At 36.6% G+C, this 13,223-nt stretch overlaps 2 protein-coding genes across 6 annotated transcripts in view; one reads left to right on the top strand and one right to left on the bottom strand.

Moving 5' to 3' along the window:
• Positions 1–6,694, top strand: part of SLC39A10 (solute carrier family 39 member 10) — a 63,584-nt gene extending 56,890 nt beyond the window's left edge. For all 5 annotated transcript variants that reach the window (XM_045558987.1, XM_045558983.1, XM_045558984.1 and 2 more), the window contains exon 10: positions 3,906–6,694. In XM_045558987.1, coding sequence (XP_045414943.1) covers positions 3,906–4,064 — 159 coding nt within the window. In that variant the 3' untranslated portion in view covers positions 4,065–6,694. The remainder of the gene's footprint in view (positions 1–3,905) is intronic.
• Positions 6,695–6,703: 9 nt separating this feature from the next.
• Positions 6,704–13,223, bottom strand: part of DNAH7 (dynein axonemal heavy chain 7) — a 224,176-nt gene continuing 217,656 nt past the window's right edge. The window contains exons 64-65 of the mRNA XM_045558982.1: positions 9,808–9,911; positions 6,704–7,123 (exon numbers count right to left, since the gene is read on the bottom strand). Coding sequence (XP_045414938.1) covers positions 6,917–7,123; positions 9,808–9,911 — 311 coding nt within the window. The 3' untranslated portion in view covers positions 6,704–6,916. The remainder of the gene's footprint in view (positions 7,124–9,807; positions 9,912–13,223) is intronic.

Here is a 13,223-nt window from a genome sequence, read left to right as displayed (position 1 = left end):
CTCAAATGTATGTCTTTAGTGTAGACCTTTCCTTTAACCCCAGACTAATCCACCTGTTTACTTGAGTGTCTAAAAGGCATTGCAAACTAACATGTTCACAACTTCGCCCTTGATATTTGCCAACCCCGCTCCTTGCACCAGCCCTTCCTGTAGAATCCTCTGTCTCATAAATGGTTAACTCCATTCTTCTAGTTGCTCAGACAAAAAGCCTGGGTGTCATCCTTTGACTCCACTTTTTCTGCCCTCCCCACATCTGGCTTGTCAGTAAGTCCTGAGGCCTCTATTTCTAACCCCTGTACCTCCATCACCCTCACCTAAGCCACCATCTTTCTCTTTTTAACTGCTGTCCCAGCATCTGCCCTTGCCCTGCCCTCCAGCCCTGCATCAGCACCTCAGCCAGAGGGAGCCTTGTAAGTGATAGATCAGATCATGCACTTACATGCTTCAAACCCTTCAGTGGTTTTCCATCTTATTTAGAGTAAAAGCTCCAGTGTTTTTACTTTGACTTGCAGGATTTTGGGTCATCACCAAGCATTTCCACTCTCTTCTCTTAATTTTCCTAACCTTACCTATCTCCTCCCACTCTCTCCCATGGGGCACACTCTGCCTTGGGCTGTGGCTCTTCCTGGCCACTCCATGTGGAACGCTTTTCCTGCAGACGTTCTCACAGCTGGTTCCTTCGCTTCCTTCTTATGAGGCATCCTGTCTAAAATTTCAGTCCCTCTCCCCAACATTTCACATCCTCTATCCCTACTTTACCTTTTTCTCCTTTGTACTTTTATCTCAATCTATTAAGTAACATACCAAACATTTATTTATTTATTGAGTTCTTTGTCTTTCCCACTAGGATGTTAGCTCTGGGAGGACAGGCATTTTTTCCTTATTTCATGTACTACTGGAAATGTAGTTCACAATTAGTATCAAATGAAGAATGAATGAACTAATTTTTATGCTAGGAAGCTAGAGATGTAAAAGAGTCTTTATGGTAAGGATTTATAGTTTAATGAAGAAGAAAAGTAGCCATTAAATGAAATATTTTGATATGTGTTATGATAGAGTGGATACGATATGTGCTATGTTTATGGAACTCCAGAGGGGATAGCTTAAAAATTGGGACATAGAATTAGGGAAGTTTTCCTGTAATAGGAAATCTGAGCTGAGTCTTAAAGAATGGAGTTTATTAAAGACAAGAGGAAAAGGTGTATGAGTAAGCCAGATGATTATAAGCATCATTCCTTTGACCAGTAAGTCTAACTCCTGGGATTGTATTCTGAGGAAATAACCTAAAATGACTACTACTGATAAAACAAGCAAACAAAAATAAAACCTTCCTAATGTGTTCTTTGCAGTAGCCATTATAATGTCACAGTTATATTAGCAACAGTTTAAATGTTCAAGAAAAAGGGAATAAACTATCCACATATATTTATTTAAGATTTTAGTGACACCAAAATTATGTATTTTCTAATGCTAAGTAGAAAAATAATGGATTAAAAAATTATGTCCATATTGTCATCAGGTAGGTGTTGGCCACATCAAAATAGTCACACAACAAAAATGTCATAAGGAAAAGTTTAGAGTTTATCTTGTGAACTGTGGGGAGCCATTAAAAGGTTTAAGCAGTAGAATGACATGATCACATTTTTGTTGTGCAAAGACCACTTTGGCTATAGGGAGAAAGATTTTTATTGATTTAAAGTCATTCAATGAGATACCAGCAATACCAGAAGTTTTAGTTTTGAGTTACCTTTGGGATATACAGGTGGGAATATCTGGTTTACGAGACTTTGGCCAGTGATGTTTTCAACCAGTATGGAAGCATTTTTGTATGGGTTTTTTTATTTTTATTTATTTATTTAATTTTTTGAGACAGGGTCTTACTCTGTCACCTGGGCTAGAGTGCAGTAGCATCATCATAGCTCACTGCAACCTCAGACTCCTGGGCTCGAGCAATCCTCCTGCCTCAGCCTCTCAAGTATCTGGGCCTATGGGTGCATGTCATCATGCCCAGCTAAGATTTTGGGTTTTTTTTTTAATAGAGATGGGCATCTCGCTATTGCCCAGGCTGGTCTTGAAATCCTGGCTTTATGTGATCCTCCCGCCTCAGCCTCCCAAAGTGCTAGGATTACAGGCGTGAGCCACCATGCCTAGCCCGTTTTTGTTTGCTTAATAAGTATGGCCATATCAGTAGGTATCGGTTGGCTCTTAGCCGTGGTTATGATGAACACTATGGGTATTGTTATTCAGGATAGAATTGAATGTGGCAAAGCCGTAGGGCCTATTCTCATTGGTATGTATACGTATTTAGAGGGAATATTTCTGTGAAGCATCCTGTATATTGTTTATGCTTAAATATTGAATGTCAGAATGGAAAATTTTTATAACAATAAAAACATGGGGGGAGGGGGCAGGAAAGATATAGTAAAATAATCTTACTAGAACCATATGTAGGAAGTTACCAGTTTTAGTTGTAATCCAGAGGTTGGCAAACTATCTGTAAAGGGCCAGGTAGTAAATGTTTTAGGCTTTGTGGACCATATAGTCTCTGCCACAATTATTCAGTTCTGTCATTGTAGTGGTTTCTGTCACTGCTACTCAACTCTGTTGTTGTAGCACAAAAGCAGCGTTAGATAATGTGTAAATGAATAGGCATGGCCAGATTCAGCATAGCTTGCCAACCCTTATCTTAGACCATTAGTTGATTTGATAAAGTAATTTAGTAAAAGGTTTGGACAAGAAAATAGCCTTTATTAGCCATTATACACTAGTTCCATAGATTTTTAAACAGAATATATGACTATGACTAGCATGACGAAATTCTTAAATAGGACCCTCGGGAAATTGTTAAATATACTGTAGCACTGTCAGAACATGATGGTTGGATTAACTGTACTCATTATTTAATAATGAATAATAATATTTCTTCCCAGGCAGGAGGAATTATGAATTAAGAAATCTGTAACTTAACACTACATTTCTCTTTCTTGTACCCAAAAGCACCAAGATAACTGTTTAGAGTAAAACTTAAGTGTCTAACAGAGTAGCATATCAGTATCATCTTTATGTCGATATTGATTGCAGACTTGAATTATGTTTGCAGAAAGGTGAAAATAAACATTGGAAGTAGCAACTCTTTCACAATTTTGATTAGGTTTGCATGGAAGAAATTTATGCTTTATAATAATGGAAATGCATTTCTTCCACAAATCCTATGTATTAGATAAATTAAATATTTAATTTTTATACTTTGAATCTATTCTTAAATGTAATAGTATAAACTTTTCAAAGCATTCTGCCTTTAAAGATACAATTTTCAAATTTTTTAAATTTTACCAATACTAAGAGAATAGAGTATACCATGAGGGTGGTGTGCATGACTTGGCCCTAGTTATTCTGAATAGCTTTGATAGATTATTTTCTATGTCTATTATTGGAAAGAAAATACTGGCTTAAGGGTATAGAGATGCCAGTTTGGAGTTGTCTTCAAATATCTCTTTGCTGTCATGCACAGTGAGAAATGAGAATTTCAAATGGAAAAGGGTAAACAAGTGATATAATTTTGAATTAGGTTTATTTCCCCAAAGAATTTTCCTTTCTCAGTGAGTTTTTAAGATATGTTAGTAAATGTGGGAATTATGGTGATCTTTTCTGAGAGTTTTATTGGTAATAGTAAGTTGTCTTCTATTTAAACATAAACTAAAATGTTAGAATTAGTAGGATCAGTGGTTGGTAACTGGAAAATGACTAATGCATATATTTCAAGTATTTGTTTGCAGGGATGGTGAGGAGGGAATAGAGTTAGTATTTACTTAATAAACAGCCAAAGCATAAAATTTCTTTAGTATTTGACTAAAATATGTCTTACGGGTAGCATTGTATTCAATAAAATGATTATTTTGTTTCAGCTTCCAGAAATGTTGCATGGTGATGGTGACAATGAAGAACATGGCTTTTGCCCAGTGGGGCAGTTCATTCTTCAGAATTTAGGATTGCTGTTTGGATTTGCCATCATGCTGGTGATTGCCCTCTATGAAGATAAGATTGTGTTTGACATCCAGTTTTGACCATTCCCAGTAATCACTGTTGATTACGAGAATGTACCACGCAGTTTTGCATCTGTTCCTTGTACTGTATGCACATTGCTCAAAGAAAGTCCGTGGCTTGCACTACTTACAAGTTCCATAGGTTTGAGCCTAATCACAAAAGACTGGTGCTCAGTACTGTTTTCCCTGCGTGAAGGGTCTTCTAAAAATATAAAACTTGTGATAAAGAGAGGAGAAAATGGGACTCCATGAACTAATGTTGATATAGGTTTAATTAAGACTTTTTAAAAAATAATCATATAAAACACTAAAGTAGCCTCTTTATTAGTAGAAACTTCTGTGGCTATGCAGAAATAGAAATTGAACCAAAAAATCATTTAAACCTTAAAAATATTTTAAATGGACTTTGGGCAGACATTTTTGTGTGTGCCGAGAATGAATTGTATTATAGTACCCTTCAGTCCCCCTACATATATACATACGGTGATAGAGATCAACTTGACACAACTTTGAAACTGCATAAAGTAGACTAGAGGAACTAGAGGAAAGCTCAGGCTGCATTAGAATATGAATTTAGCAATGGGAAAAGCCCTTATTCTTGAATCTAGAGTTACTATTTTTGTATATATTTGCATAGTGTTTAAACTTGCAGCCTAAACTACTGAAATTTGTGATTGTATGTTTGTGTGAGCTTCAGTTTAATGAAAGATTCATAATGGTTCTTTGTATTATTATAATACTTGGTGTTTGGGTTTTTTTTCTTTTTTTTTTTTTTTTAACTTTTGTTTAGGGTTTTGGGGGGGAGGGCAAGGGGTCAGAGCATGTGGTCATATGTCTTTTTTTAAAAATTGTAACCCTCTAGAAAATATCAAAGAAATGAACCTAAACGTGGTCTAAATAGTTGATTTTCTTACTTTAATAGTACCAACTAGTTAATTGGGAAATTTAAGTTCCAAATGTTCATTGCTTTACCAGTTTGGCATTAAAACCAAGAGCACATCCTGTGGCTGGCAGTAAGGTTGTAAGGCAGAAAATCTAAGTTTACCATGTCTATAATCTGTACATGAAGTGTTGTTTAAAACGATTACTAGAATAAACTCCATTGATACTGTGGCTATCATAGTACCAAGTGACTTGGAAGATATGTTTAAATAACTAAGCTGAAATCACTTGATCATTTTGTGCCAAGATATGCTGTTGGTGCCTGATAGGAATTAGTCTCTTTCTTGGGTGCCCTGTTTTCCTACCATAGTTATGAATGATTGTGAGAAGTGCAAGCCATGTTTATCCTGAATTTTGACTTAATAATTTGTAATACTAGTCATATGCATGTAGCTTTCTGTTTACATTTTGTGCCATATGGTCTTCACTTATGCCAGGTAAACTGTATTTGAACTGTGTGCAGCTGGCTTTGTTTTAATCTGCTTGGCAACCAATGTAGCTGCTTTAAAAATCTTGTTCAAATATATAAGAGCCAAACTCTTTTCCATTCCATTTAAAATACTTCATTTAGCCCTCCTCTTTTCTCCTGTTCCTTTCCTCTTACTCTATGAACTTTAAAACAAAACAAAACAGAACTTCAAGAGCAGCATATGCATCCAGGTATTAATAGATTATTGCCAGTGTTTCTTCTTTGTGCTCTAAGCATGGGAGCCTAGGTGTTATTTCTTTAATTTATGCTTGAATTTGAAAAATTATTTCTGACTTTCTCCATGGCCTCCATGTAATAAGTAGCAGTTTTATACATAGATTCTTTTTAGCAGTGGGCACTGCATTAGGACAGTCTCATCTCATTGCTTGGCCCTACAAGCAACCTAGCTAAAAGGTGCTGTTTTATTTAGTACTGCCAATTTTAAGTGATTCAAATATCTTGATTTCCGAACCAAGATGTATGTATAGTTCATTTTTGGTTTCTATACCCAAGGAGAATTTTGCATTCCAGCATTAAATCTGCTTCATTTAAAAACTTTTATAAAAGCAACAGCTGGAATATACTCCCAGTTTTAAAATAAATGCCTGATTTAAAGCAAGTGGGTTATGTTGAAGTATATAAAGTTTTATATTCTCTCAAAAATGGTATCTTTATTTGCTAGATTTTTAAAATCTTTTAAGAGGACTGTAATTGTTGCTGCTAGTGTTTTGTTAGGGTTCCACCAGTAAAAGTATTTAGTTTTCACATCATTCTAATGTATAGTTTCAAGTCTTACTAGACAATCTGAATTCCACTACATTTCTGTTTGGCTCCAACATTCCATTTAGCTTGACCAGTCTAATTTAACATGTGTTTGTTGGAGATCATTAATGTTACTTGTACAATGCTGTCACTGTGTGACATCCATATGAATTTTGGTGTATATCACATTGCATTCAATCAGCTGTGATTATGCTTAGAAATACTATAGTAACTAGATGCAGTGTGAATTTTTTCCATTAAGTCAGTGGCTTAAATGTGATTGTGGTCCTGCAAGGTAATACTTGCTAAAATATCTAAACTTTTTTTGTTGTAACTGAATCATTTTTTAAAAATTTATAAAGCTGGAAATGATCAAATGCTGGTTTTTTTTTTTTTTTTCATTGTCAACAGTGGTGTGTCATTTTATGTATGTTCCTAATGCTATGGAACGCTCCCAAAATAAAGTTATTCAAAAACAGCAAATATATCAATGTGTTTTCTTTAGTCTTTATTTCAGAACATTTTCTTACATTGAAGTATGGATAATTTAAAATTATCTGCATTTGTGTATAAGTAAATTCATAATTAAGTATAACTTTAGTCAAATTTATTTAAACCAAAAAAATTGTTTAAACAGTAAAATATACTTTGTTCTCAGCCATCTAATAAGAAATAGGAACAAGGAAATGATGTCTTCTGGTTATGAATTGAGTTGACATAACAGTGCTACACCCCGTCCAATCCAGTGCTCCTTGGGTTGGTCAGAGGGAAGAGTCATGGCAATCACGAAATTCGTAGAGTGGCCTGTGGTGGATAATGTTCCTCTCCGCTCACTTGTCTTATACAGTGGGGCAACATAACTTGGTCGTTTCGGTATATCTGTCCTCTTACAGGGCTTTAGCCACATCTGCAAGAAAATGCATAATACCTCTTTAAGTCAAGGCTGTAATACTTAACATATATTTGAGCCTACTATGGTATTCTCAGAGTAAGGTTATGTCTGTGAATTTCTGTTGCCCAAATAGATTTTATTTTTGTCAGCAGTGCTGTGATTGCTCAAAACATTTTTTAGAGGTCTCATAACTAACTTGAGAACCAGTTTAGAAACTAAATGAGAAAAAAACAACAGTTTTCACCTACTCTATCAAAAAGCGTATTATACAACTCTTCATTACCTCTCCACTGTACTTACCCAGGAATGATTTTGCTGCTTACAACAACAACAAATCAGATATACTTTCAAAGGAGAGGATTACTGCCACTGATACTCAAAATCATGTGCTTCATTAGTTGAAAGCCAGTGTCAAAAAATTCTGAAGGAATTTTTAGCAGCAGCAATATAACGAGAGCACCTTCCCATTTTAGGAGACTTTGAAAAGAGATATTATGTTTATTATGCTATCTGTTTTAAAACATAGTTTTATTCCTTTGTAACTACAATATACTCCCATTCTAGAGTCATTAGCCGAATTCCTAGAATGTTAAGCATACAAATTGTTGAACCTCACCAAGATTTTGAAGCAAATTAATCTTTGCACATAAGAACAAACTGATCAGAAAGATGTTTTAGAATTTAATTAAATTCATTTTTCTAGTAGTAGTGATAGCAATCCTTGAGGTGATAAGACTTGACAGCCCCGTTGTTCAGACCTCTCTTTTAGGTTTCTCAGGTCAAAACACAAATTGTATGAATGACCTTATGAGGATGAAGTTTTCTCTCTTTCTCCCACATAACTGTGGAATCCAGATTGTCATAAGGGGATCCATAAGGCGTTTTACAGGTATTAGCTACAATATAAGACTTGACACTTGGATGTATTTCATTTCAACCCAAGTGCATTTTTCTTTTTTTCTTTTTTTTTTTTTGAGACAGAGTCTCACTGTGTTGCCCGGGCTAGAGTGAGTGCCGTGGCATCAGCCTAGCTCACAGCAACCTCAAACTCCGGGGCTTAAGCGATCCTACTGCCTCAGCCTCCCGAGAAGCTGGGACTACAGGCATGCGCCACCATGCCCGGCTAATTTTTTCTATATATATATTTTAGTTGGCCAGATAATTTCTTTGTATTTTTAGTAGAGACAGGGTCTCGCTCTTGCTCAGGCTGGTCTCAAACTCCTGACCTCGAGCGATCCACTCGCCTTGGCCTCTCAGAGGGCTAGGATTACAGGCGTGAGCCACCGCGCCAGCCCCAAGTGGATTTTTCTAATGAGAATTTTTATTTCTTACTAGCTGACTGCCTTATTCAGTTGAATCATTATCCATTTATAAGTAAATTTCTTTTACTCACTGCAAGCTACTTAGGAGTTTCCATGTGAAAGGAAAAAAAAAAAAAACTAAATCCCAATCAACTCCTGAAATTGCAGACATTTATTTGCCCGTGTGACTCTCGGTTTGGGTCTCATATTTTAAGCATTTTCTACACACAGTATCTTAGTATATACGACACGTTTCTCCCAACTGGCTGTCACCTGGCCCCTCACTGTGCCTGTGACAGCTGCTCTGAAGACCTTTTAAACCTGTCTTTGAGCTGCTCCCCAAATCCCACAAACAATTCATTTAAACCCCACAGCCTGTATTTTATCATACCCTCCAGACCCACCCTTCAAATTGTGTAAGAATATCTCTAGCTGTTTTGTCATAATGTGGTTACAAAGGGAAACAATTATATGTTGTTAATCTGCCCATGTTGAAGGTAAGTGTCTAGAAAACAGCTTTCTTCACAGCTGGTTGTCATACAGTAATCTTTTAATCTGCAAACTTAAGATTTTTAGGTCAAAGTACATGTAAGAAAAAACAATCCCATATGTGTGCATGTGTATACATATATACAGTTGATACTCATTATTGATGGATTCCATATTTGCAAATTTGTCTACTCACCAAAATTTATTTAATCCTAAAATCAACACTGGCAGCACTTTCATGGTCCTTGGCAAACACTGACAGAGCATCACAGATTGGGGTCATCTGACCCATATGTTCCCAGTTAAAGTTGAACCAGGTGAGGCTTTGCTTTCTTGTTTCAGCTCTCTTAACCATAAACAAGTGTCCTTTTTCCTGTTCTATTTAGTGCCAAGTTTTTCACATTTTTGTGCTTCTCGTTTGGTGATTTCACTATTTAAATTGGCTCTCAAGTGTAATGCGGCAGTGCTGTCTGTGTTCCTGAATGCAACAACGCGGGTGATACGCCTCGCGGAGAAAAATACTAACTCATGCCTCAACGAAGCTCATAGTATTTTGGCCATTAGTTAATGTTAATGAATCAACACCACATTAAATAAGATGTCTTTAAACAGAATAAAACAAGGTCATGTATCAACTGGCTGACGAAAATGTGACCAAAGAAACTCAACCCTGTATTTCCCCTAGGAGCAATGGTTCCGTATTCTCTAATCCAATGTCAGCAGCAACTTTGTAGAACATAATTACCCATGAATAACAAGAATTGACTGTATATGTGTGTACACATATACACACACACATATGCACACACATATATGCACAGGGCCTATTTTATATATAATATGCAAAATAGTTTATATAAAAAATACATAAAATGGTCCCCAATGTATATATCATTAGAATTTACTAACCACAGGTACTGTATCATAAAGAATTTTGGGATGTGATTCTGCAAGTTTCTTGATCTTTCTATTCCAGGAAGCTCCATCCAGAAATAATCCATGAATGAAAACACCTAAATATAAAAGAAAAAGGTTAATATATTTTAAATATGCATATTGATTGAATTTTGAATCTGAAATTCCTACATGTGACTACTGTGCCAGCAATAGCAGATTAGCAGCCTAAGCCTTGTTCTAAAATGAAAGCAATCTCCTGAGTATTTTGTTTCAACATCCATATTTCAAGACCATCTATACTTTGCCTAGTGAAGTAATGCAATAGTAAAATTAGGTGTGGAAGACAAAAATGGAAAGGAATTTTAAACTAGTCTATTGGAAGTCCTCAGTGTGTGGGAACATTACCAAATTTATATTTTTAATTGGCCAATGATTATACTATGTTATCAGAAGTCATGAATTCTGAAAAAAAAAAAAAAAAAACCCTTTCTTAATTATAAGGATCCCGTGGCTATTAGGCAGCCTATGAACAAAATACTCCTCTATAGATCACTGTCATGAAAGTTAAATTTCTCCTTTTAGAATATATTCTCACTGCCACCAGCTCTCAGTCTGCATGCTGAAAGGACACATAGAAGAACTCTCTAGAGTGTAATGGCATACACTAACAGCTGAAGAGCACAAATTAGGAAATTAAAGAAACATGAGTCACTTCCTTTGGCTTTGCCTGTCTATAAAGCCTCAGGTATTGAATATAGGTATCTGCACATAAAAATATTTATTTGAATTATTGTACAGAGGTCGGCAGAAGCAATGTGGAACTGAGACCAAGGTTTTAGTTCCTAATTTGCTGTGTGACCTTGAGCAATTCATTTAACCTCAGAACTGGTCTTATCATCTGGAGAACCTGAAAAATAGTGCTTGCTTTGTCTGCCTTGTAGAGTCATTAGAATCAAATCAGCTAATACAGGTGAAAGTGCTTTGAAGAGCACATAAAAATCCATTTGAGCAGTGTGTTCAATAGGACTTTTTGCAATGATGGAAATGTTCTATATCCGTGTTGTCCAGTGTGGTAGCCACTAGCTACATGTGGCTATTAAACACTTGAAATGTGGCTAATGTGACAAGGGACTGAATTCTAAATTTTATTTTAATTATGGTTAAATTTAAACAGCCCCATGTGGATAGTTCAGTGATGGGTGTTGGGGGGAAGACTTACCCGTTTTCCCTTCTGGGTTTTAACTGATGGAAAGAATGAGCTGGAACAAAAGATCAATCTTATAAATTGGCAAAGCACTTACTTGTCCAATAACTGCCAGTGTATAACTTTGGCCAAGCTGAATTGCAAAGTGCACCTTGAGCTTGGGCAATGTTGGGGGTGGACCTGCCTGAGGGGAGAGAGGGCCTGCAGAGCACATTCTAAGTCCTGCCTGCCAGTCACAGTAATGGGCGGGAAGCGGGAAAGTAGGGGAACTTCATAACACTAAATAGAAACAGGGAAAGAGGAGAACCTACACACAAGTCCAAGTGAGCCTTGCTGACTTGTAAGCGTAGCCCAATAAATCTTTGCCTCTAACCAGCCAGATATTTATTACTCACTTGGAAAGAATGACAATGTCATAGAGAATGAACAGTAGAGTTCCGTTTCAACACCAGAAAAGTGGTGGTAGGAAGAAAAGTTCCTTTCAACCCCACAATTTTATAGGAAATATATAATATGATGAGGATGTTCAAATGCATTTTTATTTCTCATGGTAAGGGCTGTAAGGAAAACACACGACCTATAAAATGGCAGATAGATGTTAACTGGGTCCTGCTCACAGCTGCTCCAGCTCTGAGTCACACCTTTTGGCGTGTGCGAGGTGCTCAGCACGCAGTGTCAGGGGCAGCTCCTGCAGCCCCTCTCTCGCTCACTGTGTCCTGCCTCCCTGCATGCTACGCAGTGCTCCAAGTGAAGACTGTGAGTCACCTAGCAGTACCCAGCAACTCAGATAAGAGGAATCTTAGGTAAGTACATCTCGAATATTCTAGGCCAAATAAACTTTCAGGGGCACTGTAGTCTTAAAGTAACCTTTTCATTACATTTTAATTTAATGTTAGGTAAATAAGGCTGACATCTTTGAGCCCCAGAGCCCAGAAATAAACATGTACTAAAGTATGTATGGAAGAGAAAGACTGCTGAGGGGTAGAGATTGGAAAGAAAGAAACTTGAGTTCTAGCCCAGGTTGTTCTCAGGTGAGGCCTATGTTCTTCCCATTATCCTGTAAGAAAGTGATTCCTTGGGAAAAATCCCATTTCCCTAAATCATCCCATGGATTCTTTTTTTTTTCCTGGTAACTAAGTAGAAAGGAAAAAACTGAAATGAGAAAAAGGCTAATTTGGGGATATGTGTGTTTGTTGGTTAAAATGTATATGTGTGTTTTGTATTTGTATAAAACAATAAAATTTATAATTTAGCAAAAAATCTATCAGCTGTTATAAATTAAGCCTGGGCTAACACTTTGGAAGCCAGCTAAATAGCTTATTTAGCTGATGACTACTATTTACTGTCTGATCTTGGAACACTAAATGGTCTTTATTAATCTTTTAATAAGTTGAGCTTTATATTTGCTCCATTGTTTCCGAGATAATTTTGGATTTTTAATACCTTACCTCCTTACCTCCTTTCCAGAGCTTTTGTGGGTTAAATTAGTAAATCATTATAAAAAGAGATATTAACTACCCTGTATAATATTTAAGTTCAGTGTATAATGATTGGCAATTCAATAGTATGATCTTGGGTATTAGCTAGTTTATAAACTGTAGGCAATGCTTTTATAAATTCAATCTTTTAGCTAAGTTCAAAAACATATAATTCTGAGAGACATCTTCCATATTACTCAGAATTCAATCTAAATGCCACCTTCTGCCTTATAATGATACGGAAAAAATTAGAAAACATTCTTGCATCTGAATTAAAGACTTAAGAATTAACCATAGCTTCTTCAAGAAAAATTTCCTTGAGAAACATGATGATGTTTTCAAACTTCTACTTCTACCAAAAGACTTAGGAGACCACAGAGAAAGCAGCCAGGCATGAGAGCCAGACGGCCTGGAGTTGAATCTCAACTCTGTCCATTTCTAGCTGTGAGATCTTGGACAAGACACTTTACCTTTCTGAGCCTTAGTTTCCACCTCTCTCCCATCCAAGTACTACCCAGACCCGACCCTGCTTAGCTCCCAAGATCAGACGAGATCGGGCGCGTTCAGGGTGCTATGGCCGTAGACTCCACCTCTATAATGTGGATAATAGTAATATCTGTGCCATAGGGTTATTGTGAGGATTAAACGTCAAGGACTGGGCTGTTTCTGGAACCCAGCAGTGGCACAGGACAACCCCACAGCTAGTAGTCCATGCCCTTCCCTTGGTTTGCCTTTAGCCTACTCCT

The sequence above is a fragment of the Lemur catta genome, chromosome 8, assembly GCF_020740605.2.
Source record: "Lemur catta isolate mLemCat1 chromosome 8, mLemCat1.pri, whole genome shotgun sequence".
In the NCBI taxonomy this organism is placed as follows: Eukaryota; Metazoa; Chordata; class Mammalia; order Primates; family Lemuridae; genus Lemur; species Lemur catta.
This window is presented reverse-complemented; position numbering and strand designations above follow the sequence as displayed.